This window comes from Olea europaea, chromosome 12, assembly GCF_002742605.1.
Source record: "Olea europaea var. sylvestris chromosome 12, O_europaea_v1, whole genome shotgun sequence".
Taxonomy (NCBI): domain Eukaryota; kingdom Viridiplantae; phylum Streptophyta; class Magnoliopsida; order Lamiales; family Oleaceae; genus Olea; species Olea europaea.
This window is the reverse complement of record NC_036248.1, coordinates 3,417,088-3,433,452: the sequence shown is the minus strand read 5'-3', so window position 1 is coordinate 3,433,452 and position 16,365 is coordinate 3,417,088. Positions and strand designations below refer to the sequence as shown.

Sequence of the window (16,365 nt, the reverse complement as noted above, 5' to 3'; positions counted from 1 at the left end):
ACAAAGACAATGTTGACGAGGTTGAAAAATCGGCTGTCATGGGTTGGTTCCAGAGGGGGTACAAACCAAAAAACAAGTAAGTACATTTCGTACCTATTTGTGAAAAGTTACACAATACACAGTTTTAACAAAAGAATGTAACCTTTAGTTTCGGTCACGGGAAAAAGTTTAGCGAGGAAAACGACGCCGTCAAGCCTGCTTTTCTAATTGGTTTATTCCCGGTAGATTATAAGACCTGATTCCACGAGCTTATAAATTCGAAGTCATCACTGAGTGGTATGGTACGATTACGTATACATACTCAATTAAGTTACATTACTTTTTTTAGAATTCTGATTTCTTTCGTACTCGTTAAGAAGAGTATCAGAGATGATATAAACGAGTCACATTTCATATTGGAACTAGTCACATATTCATTCGTATCTAATCTGTTGACGCAATGCTTACATCTTTTCTTCTCATTGAAACAGCACATAGATGCTTGCTTATATTTCATTCGCCAGGTAGCAAAGCTTGGCAAAAATGTGAAATACAGGGCCACCACCACAAACTTATGGTTCCAGATTAAAATAAAAGACATTTTTCCTGCCTTTATGAAGGACCCAAATGTTCTGATATCAGAGTCGAGCCTGCTTGAGGTTGTAACAGGTCACAACCTCCCTTTTAACTCATCTTGGGCCGATGCTGACTATGTGTTCATGCCGATCATACCCACCAACAAAGCACATTGGATGCTTAGCCTATTACAATTCAAAAGTCATACCTTGACTGTGTTCAACTCGGCAGGTAAGTCTTACCATGACCGGAAGGTTTTGCAAGGTATTGAGCCATACGTGAAGGTATTGCCTACTCTAATGAATACCCTGGGAATTTCAAAGAAGCATCCTGATTATCACAAACTAGAAGCTAAAGAATTGAAGGTGATCATCGACGACACACTCCCTTAGCAAACAAATGGGTAAGTCTGTGATCAAGATTTACAATGCGTATATCCTTTTGATAGATTTATTCATAACAGTCTATCATATGTTTTGTAGTCATGATTGCGGGATATTCGTGGTGTTATATACGTTGTATCTTATTCGTGATGGTAGATGTTTCATTCCCAAGAAGTTTGATGCCAGCAATTTCGGAATGGATATTGCTACGCTGCTCTACGAACACCAGGAGGTTTACACGAATAGAGTGAATCGGCCGCGAGGAAGCGCTTGTTATAGAATGAAAATTGGCTTTAGATTTGCTAGTGAGGACAAGGATTTAGTTTGTAAATGTTATGAACATTATATGTGTCTGGTCAATAGAGGTTCATGTAATAAATAGTAACTCGTAACCTTTGATTTGCAATAAAGGATATTGACGTGTTTACGATCATGATTCATCCATCTTCGATTACATTTTAATGCTATTTTTATATATATGGTGTAGATTATACAGGTTCTTTATTTCTAACAGCGTCACGTAGTCGGTGAAACATGTTATGTGGTATAGCAGACATGTCACAGTTGGTTTCTCAACTTGGTCACAGATTACATATCACGTCACACATACCTTTCATACGACACGTGCCATGTCACAGTACATGGGTTACAGATATTAGGATTCATGTTACCCGTATGCGTCCACACCTCAGATCACATATTCTCATTTCTGGTTACATATTCACAAATCAGTTAACTTTTTCATACGGCATGTCACACATCATAGGTCACAGCACACAAGTTACAGATCTGGTATCAGGTTACAGATGTGGTCCAAATCTCAGAGAATTATTATTCTGACGCCAAAGTTGACAGACAATTAACTGTTAGTTGATCAATCTAAATGCATTCTTCAAAGAGAATATTTTCAATGAACATTATCCTTAAAAGAATATCACCTATTTATAAAATATTTGTATGTAATTCTATCGGTCATTTTAGCGTAATGAAGCCAAGCTGGAGCATCTCCTACGGTTGTAACCCTGTCCTCCACAACATCTGCATTTTGCTGTTGATCTCCCTTCTCTGAATGATCTCATTCTTTTCTTTGTAGGTCTTCCACAACTCCTCTTTTGGTTAGGAGGTAACACTATTTCTCGCAGTATTTCTTCCTGCACTATCCATTTCTCTTGATTTCCAACGAGATATACAGAATCTTGGTACGTATTTAACTATGCATCTTTTGTATAATAATAAGAACAATAATCATATAGATCTCTTCTTGTGTTTGCAATTACAGCCAAAGTGTGTGGACACAGTAACAAATCAACTTGTAGAATCCTGCAAGTGCAAGTTCGTTACTCAATATCGACGACAAACGTCGATCTTTCGTTGCTGACAGAAAATACTGTCTGGTTTGAAGGAGATACTTGCGTGCATGTAACAATAGTCAGGTCACATGTAGTTGTATACATGTCACATATACTCCAACGTGTCGGTCACACATGAATGACTCATATCCCTAAGTTCATTTACGGATTCAGAAAGCATGTTACATGTGGTTCAAACCTCACTTGGTAGATAGACATGCATCAGAATATAGAGTTGACAAAGAGTACACAGTTGTATCACATACCACATCACATAGGTCACAAATTTAGATATCAGATTACACAATTTTGTTCCATTCATAGATAGCTATGAAACAGAATATGGAGCTTCAAACTTAGTTTACCAACTAGGTCACAAAATCACAAAACAGGTCATATATTAGATTTGTTACGTTACAGTTCAAGATACTGACACTTACGATGGGTCACATATACATTTGAATGTTAAAATATAGAAAATTACCCTCAAGTTCCTCAAATCCATGCTGATTTTCCTAATCTTATTCTCGTACTTGCTCGACAACTTTGTGAAAGTTCCATGCGCATCATCCCTGTGTCTACAAAATCATGATTGTATGGTTTGCCGTAATGACTCTAACAATGATACAATATGGTAATTTTTGGCTACCTTCGTGACCGCGTTGATCGATTCCACAATTTTTGATGTCATTGTAGAATATCTGTTTGTTGGCATATGTATTCGTGACCACTTTTTATGTCCAACATCAGTCTGCAAACATAAATCAATTCGATGAACATCATATAAATACCACATGTGACCATTTATATGTGTGTGAAATGAAATAAGACGTACTACACTACCAAGTGCGAAATAATCTTCTCATTCATCGTTGTCAGCAGAGACATGTTATAATCATATTCTTCCAGCGTGTATGCGCGGACAATCGAATTGAATGCTTATATAATGTTTTGGCTTGACTTTTCATAATATGATTTTAGATTTTGCGGCAAATGATCAGAACAAATACTGTGACAGGCTCCCGAATGCACATGTTCTATTGCATTCTTTATACTTGGGTGACGGTCCGACACAAAACACGGCCCTTCTCTATTTCCATACGCCTTCTTTAACTTATCGAAAAACCATCTCCAAGATTTGTCATTCTCTTGTCTCCAATTCCAAAAGTAAGAATGAATATACTATTATTTGCATCTTGTGTACATGCTGTGAAAATGGTACCTCTATATTTACCATTCAAATATGTACCATCAACAACAATCACTGGTCTACAATGCTCCCATCCCCATATTGATGCACCTAATGCCATAAAGCAATATCTGAACTTACTGTGACTATCAACCTCTATTTCTGTGACCGTACCAGGATTTTTCTGTCGGAGCATGTAGAAGAAGCTTGGCAACTTACCAAATGACTCGGCTGGGTCACCCCTAATCATTTTCAAAGCTTGCTCGTGAGATCTCCAAGCTTTCAAATAACTCAAATAAACTCCATAAGTATTCAACATGTCACTGCATATGTCCTTTGGTGTATATATAGTACGGGACGATGTGTACTTGTACTTAATTGTAGATGACACAACCTTAGATGACACTTGCCTATGTGATCCCAACACTACATTTGATGCACATGTGTGACTACCAATCTTTTGAATCTTAAATAGATTTGTTTTACCCCATATCGACGCTCTACATATCCAACTACATCCACCATTCGAACACCTCACAACGTATTCTCTCTTGTCGGATTGATCAACCATAAACTCAAACATGTTCTGTATGGCAAAAAACGACAAGCTTATTTTCAAAACATCTTTATCACGAAACACCATTCCTTTTTCTACATCTCTAGCATCCACGATAGACACAACTGTGACTTCAGTGTTACAAATGTGACCCATTTTTTCATTTGATGCTTCGCATACCATGTCTTGCAATGTAAGCATCTCACCGCTGGAATGCGATTGACTGGCACTGTGATGGACGTATTATCTATTTCTGCCTCAGCAGCATCAACGATTATCAGATATTTAGCAGTTTCACGCTCCATGTCCTTTAGCGAAATGTATGATAGCACATTATTGTCATTTTTTATCTTGATGGGAGGCAAATCTTCCTTCAGTATGTATTTCAATGACACCGCTACCTTCGTAGGATTCATAGCAAATTCTGTCATAACTGTGTCTACAAGGGTTAAATAACTGCAGTCGCGAGCTACCAACGCAAATGAGGATTGCAATCCATACAGTAAACATAAGTGCAGGTACACCATTCTGCAAATTACAATTAATATCAATAATTTCATCATAGGTGAAATATGTCATGTCACACTGCACGGCAACAAGGTGACAAATTAGCAAACCAGGTTACAGATAGTTATAGATAAGACAATCACAAGCCGAGTCACAGATTGGTATCATTCAGATTACAGAGTTGACAGGGAGGTCACATATGCTCAAAACGAATGACGAAATGTTTGATTTTACATTCTCGACACATAGTGGGCGAAACATGTCACATCAGATAGGTTACAGTCTCACAAATCAAGTCACAGTTTCACAAAGCAGGTCATGCATTACCAATTAGAGTTACAGAGCCACAAATCAAGTCACATATGACTTTTCCTACATTGTTACACAGAGGTCACATATGCTCGAAGTGAATAACGACATGTTTGATGCTAAATACATGGACATAGTTGTTGAAACACTTCACATTTCACAGTAGAGAGGTTACAGTTTCACAAATCAGGTCACATTTACACAAACAGTTCACGCATGTGTCACAGGCGTCTACTGCGATTCTACTGAATAGCAACCTGTGACGAGAAACCAGCTAACAACGATATGAGCAGCTGTGACCCATAAGTTAGATATTATACTAATTCTGTGACGAACGACATTCGTGATTGTTGATTTCAAGTTGTGATCACAGCAAAATACACAGTTACCTGTATTATATTAGCTAGAGACGATCAGCACTTCCGTGGCCAGCAATGATTTCTCATCCCCTGCAACGGTGATTTTAGGACCAATTCATGTTACGGAATTCAATTCGGAATGTGACATTCGAATCGACGAACATAACATTCATATTATTACCTGGATTGGCTTCTCCGGCAATTATTTCCTTTTTATGGAATCGGCACCAATCTCTGTGTCCCGATAGAGGAATGAAATCGACCAATTTTTAGTAAAATCGATCGTCGACATCAATTTCGTTGCCGTGCATAATGAAATCCGACATATTTTTTTAAGTTTTGGTCACGGATTTTTAGCATTTTGAGTTCTATTATATATGATAAGCGAGCTTAATTGTAGGAAACAAATGTAACAGAATCTTTATATATATATATATGACATTTGAATTTTCAATTATTATGGAGTGTTTTTGATTTGGGGTATTCTATATACCTAAGTTGTGATTTTTTCCCTTTTCAAAATATACACATTTTTCTATAAGATAATATTATCCCCCCCCAACCCAAATAAAAAAACAAAATATAATTGTCAGGTGATAATGAAGAAATAGAGTGAGAAGAATTCCTTTCTGTTGTAAACTATCAGGATAATCTCTACATCATCTACTTTGAGTCTAGCACTTTTTCTTATTTTTTAATCACTGTTTTTAATGGGCCATAATTTGATTTTGAATTTTTGAGAAATTTTCCTCACATTTCATTTTTTTTCATTTTTTTTTTAAAACTTTACACTACTTTTTTAATCATATTCTTTAAAGAATCAATTATCAAGAAACTTTATCAAATAAGCACTCGAATGCTTTTAGAAAAGTTTATCTAACAAGCATTAATTTCAATTTGAGGATTCAACTTTTTATATTTCAGCTCGCTTCAGCTCCGACCATGATACCAACAAATATTATGTTCTCTATTTCAAAGACACTTAAATAGTTTATCAAACTACCTCTTTTTTTATTTCTACCCCAAGATTTTTACAACGTTAGCAAATATATGGTTATTTTGTGCTTGACGAAAATCTTGGGCAATATAGCCATACATGAACGCGTACCAAGACTCTCCACTCAATTGATGATACTTAATTAATGTTTGTAACGTCTCTCTCTTATTTTTCAAATCACCACTTAAATGATGACACGTCATTATTGTCAAATTATTTTTTGCTTGGCTTCTCTTTAACTTACCCCAAATTTAATTTTTAATCATCATCTCCTTATTTTTATTCGAAAGTTATATCAATTCGTATGTATTTCGCGTTTAATTTTAGGTTTTTGTGAATGTTTGATACGCTCAACTCACAAATTCGAACACTTGCATTTCGTGTTTTGGTTGATTGTGCAGATATTAGACCACAAAGATGTAGAAATGATTCGTCCATTGAAGCCACCTGTGTGTGTCCTATCATTTTCATGTCTTCTCCTTTCTCATTATCTGTGTTGTGATGAACACAGTAAAATTTATACATCACAAGGCATAATTGGTGCCAACATTTATTAAGGGTGCCGAAATTTGCATATGCAATTCTTATATATTCATCCCACTTTATATCCATCCCTAATAAAATATTAAAATTTTAAAAAAATTACTATTTTTATCCACGTCAAAATTCAATACTATCCATTTAAAGATTATATTCACAAAAATTTTATATATCCATCCCACTCTAATATTCCTAATACAATTTTAAAAATTTTAAAAATCACTATTTAATCTGATTCTTACTTTTCCTTATCTACATTGCCATGTCAGTGTTTTCTTATTTAGCTGGAATGTTAGCAAATCCTTTTTCTTAATTTTTTTGGATTCTTTCAAGAATTCCCTGCTCACGAAATCAAACAAATCTCTCCTTGAATCATATGTTAATTTTATTTTTTTGCTCATAAGCTAATAATTTTGGCTGTTTGTGTTGTGGTTGGTAATTCTAAGTTTGCTTTCTTTTGTTATCCTCTCGACCATAAAAAATGAGTTGATAGAGTGAAGAAATTTGCTCGAGATAGGAATAACATTCCCTTAAAAAGGTATTAGACTTCACCTATCTCTTGTTTTTGGTTAATAACATTGGCCTTTGGAGGATTACTCTATATTATGCATAACCCTCCCTCACAGCTCTTTCGCTAGCAAAACCAGAGTCAGGCGATTTAACAATTCAACCATGGATGCTTAGCGAGGATCCTCGTACATGGTGAATAATCAAATTCCAATTGAAATGAAATCTTTAGGATAAATCAATGCAATTTAGGAGGAATTATCAATGTAAGAATATTTGGACAGGTGTTGAAACTATTTTGAAATTCCTCGTACACTTTCATCTGTCAAACCAATGCTTAAAATAAAGCAAATAATAATAATAATAATAATAATAAGATTTCATTTTCCATATCATGAAAGAATTATAATTAAAATAATGTGTTGAAGAGGGTATATTATGATTATGAGGGTTTTATGATTTTAGTTGAATATTATATTTTATGATTATTAGAATTTTAGTTAAACACAAACTCTAAAAAAGTACAAAAAGATTCAAAAGAATTTATGAAAATAAATATTAGTGGATGAATTTAGAATGATATATTTTTATTTAATTTTATATATGTCTATTTAGGTAAATTGACATAAGATTAAAAATATAATATAATTATCATTTCAAAAGTGGATATAAGGGAGATGGTGACAGGGGGATGATACAGTTTTCTGCTTGTCGAGTTGTCTAAAATTTCTACCTGAAATGCCTTCAATGTCGATATATGGAACAACAAAATGATATATCCATGTCTACATCGACTAGCAAAATATGGGAAAACAATTCCCCTTACCTAATCCTATGACTTACACGATCTATGGCATCAATAACAATAGACAACCTGCCGATAGTTTATACCTGAATTGAAGCAAAGATCCCCAGTAAGCTACCATAAAGCCCGGTCGATCTACAAAGCCAAACAATATATCTGAAGACAATCGAACTCTAAAATCAGGTAGGGAGAACAGCGATTTTCTAGGTCACCCCATTGACCTCTTCGCTTTGCTCTGGAATTGATTCTTCCTGTCATAAATGAATAAGTTAACCAATTAAAACATTGACAATTCTTTCCCATTCTTATTGAAAGAAATCTCTCTTAAGTTCAGTATAAGATAGCATGGAAATCACATTGAAGAAGATTTAGCTCCTGTTTGGCGTCCATTTCTTAACTTATTTTTTTTCAAACTCATTTTCAATCGACCCACAAGTTTTATCAATTTTTTAACCACACACATCATTAACTTTTATGAAAATCTACTGAAAAACTGATTTTAATCGGAACCAAATAGAGGCATAGTACCAAGTAATGACGCAACTATCAACATAAATGAGTAGCCATTCAATAGTAAATTCCAATAGAATTGCGAGTAAAAAAAGAATGGCACGAGCAATTAAATCACCTCTGTATTGTTTGTTGCTTTAACGCCAATACATTTAGATGCACTGATACTAGCACTCTTCAACAAGCAGCGAGTAGCAGAATATGTTCCACTTTCTGCATTTGAATCATCAGTTCCCTCAGCTTTGTTGGGAGGACTTTGAAGAGTTGAAGCAACAGATGCTGAAGTTCGTTTTTCAAAATCATTATTTTGAACGGCTGTTTCATCCTTGACCACAGAGACTCGTTCTCTGAAGGTAGAGCAGAAGGAAAATTATTAATACGACCATCCAAAGTGACAAATTTTCCAGGTTTGAAACAAGTTAAGCCTTCCAATATGGCTTAGGTTACATATCTCTATCTTAATAGTAGCAGTCCAAACCCAACTCTGCTACTGATTTTATTTTTATCTATGCTATCTTAAAGATGAACTATATCATTTTTAAACAATGAGATGTGCTCTCTATGGGTCGCTCCAATTTCCAAATTATTTTTTTATATGATAATCTCCCAAATAGTGAATTAGTATAAAACCGTGTGATGTGCTCTCTGACGTGCATAATTTACATAAATAGGCGACCCTAAGGCTTGTGAAACTTGTACCAAGGTGTTTTACATAACTTCGATAACTTGTTAACCACTTCATCGAAAATCTTAAGCTGTTAAAGAGTGATCACATGTATTCATTAGAATCTTATATTCAACACTCGTATAAGTTCAAACCATAATGGCCCCACAACTTTTATCAATTTTTCAACCACAAGCACACATTTAATCAACTTTTATCAAAATATACTAAAAATTTTATTTTTAGCTTAAACCAAACATGAGCTAAGATCAATAGCTCAAAATTTGGAAACAGATGAGCAAGAACTATGAACTTTGTCGAGTATATATATCAAAATATATTTACAAGAAAATTAAAATAGGGCAATGCAATATAGATTGTTTCATAATAACATAAAATAGCCATATCAAATATAAAATTATAAAGTGGATATTTGCTATCATAAAAACATTGATATTCTCCAAAGTCAACAGGGTAGTAACTTATCCATACAAGAATACATAATTAACTTCTACTGTAAAATATTTAAGAGAAAATAAAATTTGATTTAATAGTAACTCAACAGCCACCACATAAAACATTTGAGAAAATAAAGCATTATCAACTTCGTACCTAGGCAATGAAGCATGCTGCCTTTGGAGCAGAGTGCTTCTTCCGGCTTTACCATGATGCTCCTCGAGATGTGCAAACTGTCGCTTGAATCGATCAATGCCGCTAAGAAACATAGCATGAGATCAGCTAGTATATCACAATTCTCACCAAATAATTTATGAGCAGAAGAAAATTTCTGCATTATACAAAAATAAGTTACAGCCATACAGAGATTATATTTCTAAAGAGGTTAGCTATATTAATGAGGTAAATTATCTCCAGTCCAAAAGCTTAAATACTTGGTAAACTGAAAAAACAAGGAAGAAACAGTGTATGCCTATTACTTTCAAAAAGCAGATACAAAAGGAAATATTCACATAGTTTAAAGTGTACCGCCTACAAACACCATTAAGCATATAAAGCAGTGTGATAGATTATTTTGCGACAAAATCTTCAAGTTAATTAACATACTTAACTAATGCCTAACCTTGGGTACATAAAGCCACTAGTTTGATCTCCATCTCGAAGATACTCCTCAAGCATCTGAGGATGATACTCTAAAATCTGTTTGGTTAAGATAAAATTATTTTTAGTTAGTAAATGAAACCATTCAGCGATCTAACAGAAAAAAAAAATATTATGGGGCAGCTAATACATGCTGAAAGGCCTACCTCTCGATAAATCAACTCTCTAACATCATCTTTTGTCAATTTTTTCTTCTCAAACTCAAACTCAAGCTTTGATATGGGTTGACTAGCTGGCTCACGGTCCACATTTGCTAATCCATGAAAGTAAGGATCAGCTAATGCCTGCAAAATAAAAGTCCAAAGAGTTAACAGAATTGCAGTTATTAATCATGTTTCAAATTCTTTTTTCCGAATTATAGTAAACTTATATGTATAACAAATCTTGGTCATTAGACGTCACCTCTTCAGCAGATGGTCTATCTTTAGGATCAAATGCAAGCAGGCGTTCAAGCAAGCGAAGAGCCAAAGGATCAACATTCGGGAACTTCTGTGTGAAAGGGAAGGGCTGTTTTTTCCGCATACTGCTGAGATATCTTCTTGCCTTTTCATTTCTGATCTGCCATTTTAATGATAAAATATGTTTGTCATAAAGGAACATAGAGGACTCATAGTAGCCTCTTGAAGTGCTATTAACTAGACTAATGCAGCAACATTCATATAAAATAGGAGTCAGTATCTATAGAAAATATAAAACGAGGAAGATAGAGGAATGGAGTAACTAACCCTTGCGATTGATTCTGGGGGAGGAGTGCCAAGGAAATCTGTCATTAGATCTAATTGGTGCACCACATTTTTACCAGGAAACAATGGTTTTCCGGTAAGCATCTCCGCAAATATGCATCCGATGCTCCAAATATCAATAGCAGGGGTATACTACAAAAAAGAAATGTATATGCGTTAATTATTATAAAGCACTGAGCGTATTACCTAAAGATATCGCTCTCCTTCAAAACTTCTTTCATGCAAAGTAAGGGAAAAAAAAAAATTTCAGCGTGATTTTTGTTTTCAAAATTCCACCAATTAACTAGCTAGGTTCTTGTTTGGAACTTGTTTTCTAATGCTCTTGCAAGAATTGTCATCTGGTCAAATCATTAGAGCTTATATTTGTAAAAATTATATAGTGATTTTCCTGCTAACATTAAATTCAGCTTAGGGACTCAGAATCTTTGGGGGTGATGCAATCTTTATCATATTCTCCCATATATTATACGCCCATTTTTCCTACAGGCTTAAAATAACAAATATAAGCTATTATCTAGATTGAAGTGAATCACAAAATTACAAGAGCCAAAGGGATGATTGATCAATCACTAAGAATAAACAGTCAAATGGGCTGAAGGAAGTTTTAGATTCAAAAGGTAAGAAAGTATCAACAAACAAATTGTCAGTCAGCTAATAAAATGCGTGACAAATTTATCCAATCCTAATGAACTAACGAAACTATTAATCAATGTATGCTAGCTTGTTTCAAGACAATAAAGTGAAAAGTAGTAGATGCAATAAGAGAAACTTTAGATTGGCTTATTCAAACAAGTCCCTTTTTTGCATTTAAATAATAGTATAGATATATAAATCCTAGTGCCATTTTTTAGTAACTGAAAAGTGAATAAAGAAAAAGAAACATTGGGAGATCAGCATAGATATCAGCTTACTTTAGAGAAAAAGGAGCCACATAGCTCAGGAGCACGATACCATCGGGTTGCAACATAGTCCTAAAAGTGAATAGAAATTTAAATGTCAAGAAGTGATTACAATGACTTTTGGAAGGAAAAATAAAAGAAAACGCAAAAGTTTTGTAAAACTCAAACTTACAGTCCAAAAAATTGCTGATGGGGCATCATTAAATGACACACGGGCAAGACCAAAATCACAAATCTTCAACTTACAGTCAGCATTAGCAAGTATGTTTTTGGGCTTCAAATCCCGGTGAAATACATTAGCTACAAGAAAAGGAAAAGACGAGCTGTAAGCAGAAAACTTTTCTTTGGGAGTGAGGGACAGAATAAGAAGAATAAAGGGGCAAATTTGTATTGTGTAATACAATAAACCTGCGTGAATATATTTTAATCCGCGCAGAAGTTGGTAGAGGAAAAATTGATAATGCTCAGGTGACAGATCATCATTAGCCTTAATTACTTGATGAAGGTCAGATTCCATTAATTCAAAAATGACATAGATATCTCTGAATTCTCTTCGACAAGGGGGAAGCATAATGTGCTTTATTTGCACAATATCGGGGTGATGAAGAAGTCGAAGAAGTTTGATTTCTCTAAGAATTCGTGTGGCATCAGAGACATGCTCAAAGACATCATTGATCTTCTTGATTGCAACCCTTTCTCCACTATGAGTATCAATTGCGGACCCCACAATACCGTAACTACCTTTGCCTACAATTTCTTGAATCTCATATCTGTTTGCCTCCCCATACTCGGTGAAAAATTCCTTTTCTAATGCACTCTGTAAAACAATTACCCCATTAACTATGCAATTACTGAGCATATAAAGTAAAAGAATTTTTCCTTTCCTAGTGAAAACGAAAATTCATTTTGTCCTTTTTGGGGAGATAAGGGATGCTAATTCCTTTTCCTTTCTTATCGCCAAGAGATAGAGGAAAGATACTTCATCTTTTTCACACCTTTTACATCATCAGAACAGCAGAAAATAATACTAATAATAATAAGGAAAAAAAAAACACTTATTACATCTTTGAAGCACTATTTAAGGAACATTATGGATGCAAAGACCTTAAAACATGCCAAAATTAAATATTTATTTTATTACATAAATCAACGTCACTCCAACTAATCAATATGTTACTAACTTGTTGTGTAAATGCAGCAATTATAAGTCCACATTCTATGAAATTACGAACTAGTTAACCAGAATCCTACGATAACATCTTTCTTTCTCCGTGTTTCCTCCAATTACCCGACAAAGGAAAAGATTTCAAATGTTTCAAAAATCAAAATTAATCGAGGTTATATCAAATCATCATCTAAATTTAACAAGACTGAGATATAATTCAAAATGGAACAATCCCAAAAAACCATCAACTTCAAAATTCATAGATCATATTATGCAGACAGCTAAAGCAATTAAAAAAAAGGAGAATCAATAAGATCTGTATCAATGCCTGCCGAAGACCAAACAAAAAACAAGGATTTAATCAAAGAACCCAGAAAAAAGACACCTTTCTGTGTGGATCCATGGAAGAAGAAGAAGTGGAAACAGGAAAATTATATCTATTAGGGACTTTGATAGGCTCGAGACCAGAAAAATCGAGGTCCTCAGTAATGATAAGCCCCTCTTCTTGTTCGTGTAAACTTGTCAAATGATCTTTGCCATTGTGATCGATAATTGAATCACTAGTAGCAAGTGTTGATGAACGACGTTGAAACAGGCGACGAAACCCGTCCACGAAATTCCCACCCCCCGTATAACTCATGACAGACCACACTTTTCTTTCCTATTTTTCTGCAAAACTTTATTCGGTTGTTGATTCACTGCCACACACTCTCACCACTGCCCGCTTCTCTCTCTTTCTAAAAATTTTCTTTTTCTGTGTCTACTGTCGACGGATATTAGTATGCTGTAGAGGAGGGCGTCGGGTCTTAAGGTTTGGTTATGGTATATTTTTGACTTGTATGATGATGTCCGAACTTTTAATAAATGTGAATGCATGAGTAGCAACAACTCACGATTAATCACTACAGTCTGGAATTTTCTCCATTTATTTTTGAGAAAATTGCAGCAGAAGTTCCAAATCTTTGAAATATTAGCGTACTTTTTCCAAACCTTTCATTTGTTGCACCTGTCACTCTTAACCTTTACAACCATTGCATCTGAACTATTTTGGATGATTTTCATCCATTTTTCCGTCAGTTGACCACCAAAATTGAATTTGACCATATTTGAATCAACTAAAAGGGGGGCAAAATGGTAACTTTATATTGAATTAATTAAATAAAAGGAAAAATGAATAAAAAATAAAAAACAAAATAATAAGAAAAGAAATGATTTCTTCCTTACCCACCACACCCCACAAACCCCACACCTAAACACAAAATCCACCTGGTCATCTCTATCACTAGCTCCAACGAAAATCGGCTTCCCAACCCAGAGCTCGCAACGATTTCAAAGACTCGTGCCAGTCGAAGCCCCCACGAACCTTTCTGGTGGCACGATTTCAACTTCAAATCATAGCACAAATTTCACCCTCTCATCAAAGTCCTTTCGCTCTCGCTGCCTCAAATCTCTAGCTAAATTTGGTTTTGAGTGAAAATTTGATGAAAAGTTTGTGCAATATCAAACCTCAAATGTTGGGTTCAAGCCTAATGGGATTATTCAAATTGGGATAGGCTCGAAAGGAATCATTTGTGGCTATCGACATGGTGTTAGCCGGAAAGGGGGTTGCGACCAACATGGGTATAGGCGAAAAGGCATTGTCGGCAGTTGCGGTGTAGGCAATATCACTGTCAACATCGACGGCAATTGTTGAGGACAGCTGTGAGATTTTGGTTTTTGGGGTGGGGTGGGGTAAAGAAGAGAGACTTTTATTTATTTTTAAGTTTTTTAATTGTTTAACGTGGTAAGTGAAAACTTACCATTTTGCCCCCTTCTAGTTGATTAAAATATGGTCAAACTCAATTTTGGTGGTCAACTGACGGAAAAATGGATGGAAATCATCCAAAAGGGTCTTGGATGCAATGATTGAAAAGGCTAGGAGTGACGAGTGTTATAAATGAAAGGTTTGGAGAAATTCTGCTAATGTTTCAAAGGTTTGAGGCTTCTATTACAATTTTCCCTTTATTATTTGGTAATTCCATGTGGAGAACTATTAAAGTCGTAAGTGGTAGAGGTTTGAAAGACGGGAAGCTTCGTACAAATCTTATGGCTTTCCAACACTCAATTGTGTCAATGGTCATTCAACTTATATTTGTATCTTTGATTGGTCATTGAACTTATATTTGTATCGTTGGGTGCTCATTAAAATTTAAAATGTCGAATTTTGACTATTAAACTTATTCAATTTTTGGATGTTACTCAGTACCTTAACATCAATTTCACATTTTTAACAGAATTAGTGACGTGGTTAACGAAATGCGACGTCGTTGACAAATTGTCGTGTCTTCGATTGTTCATTAAATTTTGAAAATTGTCTTTGATTTCTCACTAAACTTTAAAAAACGCATTCGATTGCTCACTAAACTTTGAAAAATGTCTTTGATTACTCACTGAACTTTGAGGTGGTCGAATTTTGGCTACTAAACTTATAAAAATAATTTCGGCATGTTGTTTGTTAAAAAATGTGTACAACAATCATACATGTGATATTAAAGTAATAAAGTGGACAAACGAGTTCGAGTTGTTGATCCTACTAGAAATAAATACTCAATTACAGGATAGTTAAATTTAATTTTAATATATTTTTGTAAAATTTTAAGCTATTTTTATTAGTTGAAAATTTTAAATTTATGGTGTTTTTTATTGTTAATTAAATTAAAATTTCGATTTTACAACAAAACACACAATAAGTTTAATGGCCACAATTCGACTATCTAAAAGTTCAGAAAGCAATCGAATACTTGACAATTTGTTAATTACGTGATGGGGTCACGTCGCTAATTTCGTTAAAGATTTGAAACGAATGTTAAGTTAGTGAAAAACGTCCAACGTTTAGATAAGTTTATTGACTAAAACTCGACATCTTAAAGTTCATTGAGCAATTGAAAATATAGACATAAGTTCAGTGACCACTAGGATGATTAACTCGGCTTTCCATTGAGCTACTCTTTTCTAACTGATTTTTCATTCTAGTCAATGAAAGCATTTTTTTACTACAAATGCTAAGGAAGATTTCAAATTGATTTGTTTTTCCTTTTTTTTTTTTATCAAAAATTTTCAAACAACCCAGGACTTTAATTGCTATTTGCCCACAATAAAAGCTTCGATATTTTGTTAAGGTCGTGTACATTCTTCATCTTGTGATCATGTGTTTGGTCATGATTTTTGACGAA

At 34.5% G+C, this 16,365-nt stretch overlaps 1 protein-coding gene across 1 annotated transcript; it reads right to left on the bottom strand.

The window, feature by feature from the left end:
• Window positions 1-7,952: 7,952 nt before the first annotated feature.
• LOC111405236 (mitogen-activated protein kinase 9-like) lies at window positions 7,953-13,995 on the bottom strand. The gene is made up of 11 exons (XM_023034040.1): window positions 13,539-13,995; window positions 12,397-12,805; window positions 12,161-12,288; window positions 12,001-12,060; window positions 11,072-11,221; window positions 10,749-10,904; window positions 10,493-10,630; window positions 10,309-10,385; window positions 9,843-9,944; window positions 8,685-8,913; window positions 7,953-8,307 (listed from the first exon to the last, which is right to left on the bottom strand). Exons 1-11 carry the CDS (start codon window positions 13,791-13,793, stop codon window positions 8,260-8,262), a joined length of 1,752 nt encoding a protein of 583 aa, XP_022889808.1. The 5' UTR covers window positions 13,794-13,995; the 3' UTR covers window positions 7,953-8,259.
• Window positions 13,996-16,365: the final 2,370 nt, after the last annotated feature.

What these genes read in the sequence shown, in the direction of transcription:
- LOC111405236 (XM_023034040.1), bottom strand. Translation starts at nt 13,793, where the DNA reads ATGAGTTATACGGGGGGTGGGAATTTCGTGGACGGGTTTCGTCGCCTG. An exon ending in CCATGGATCCACACAGAAAG is followed by an intron (nt 12,806 to 13,538) that starts GTGTCTTTTTTC and finishes ATTGTTTTACAG; the next exon opens with AGTGCATTAGAAAAGGAATT. An exon ending in GAGAGTTGATTTATCGAGAG is followed by an intron (nt 10,386 to 10,492) that starts GTAGGCCTTTCA and finishes TTAACCAAACAG; the next exon opens with ATTTTAGAGTATCATCCTCA.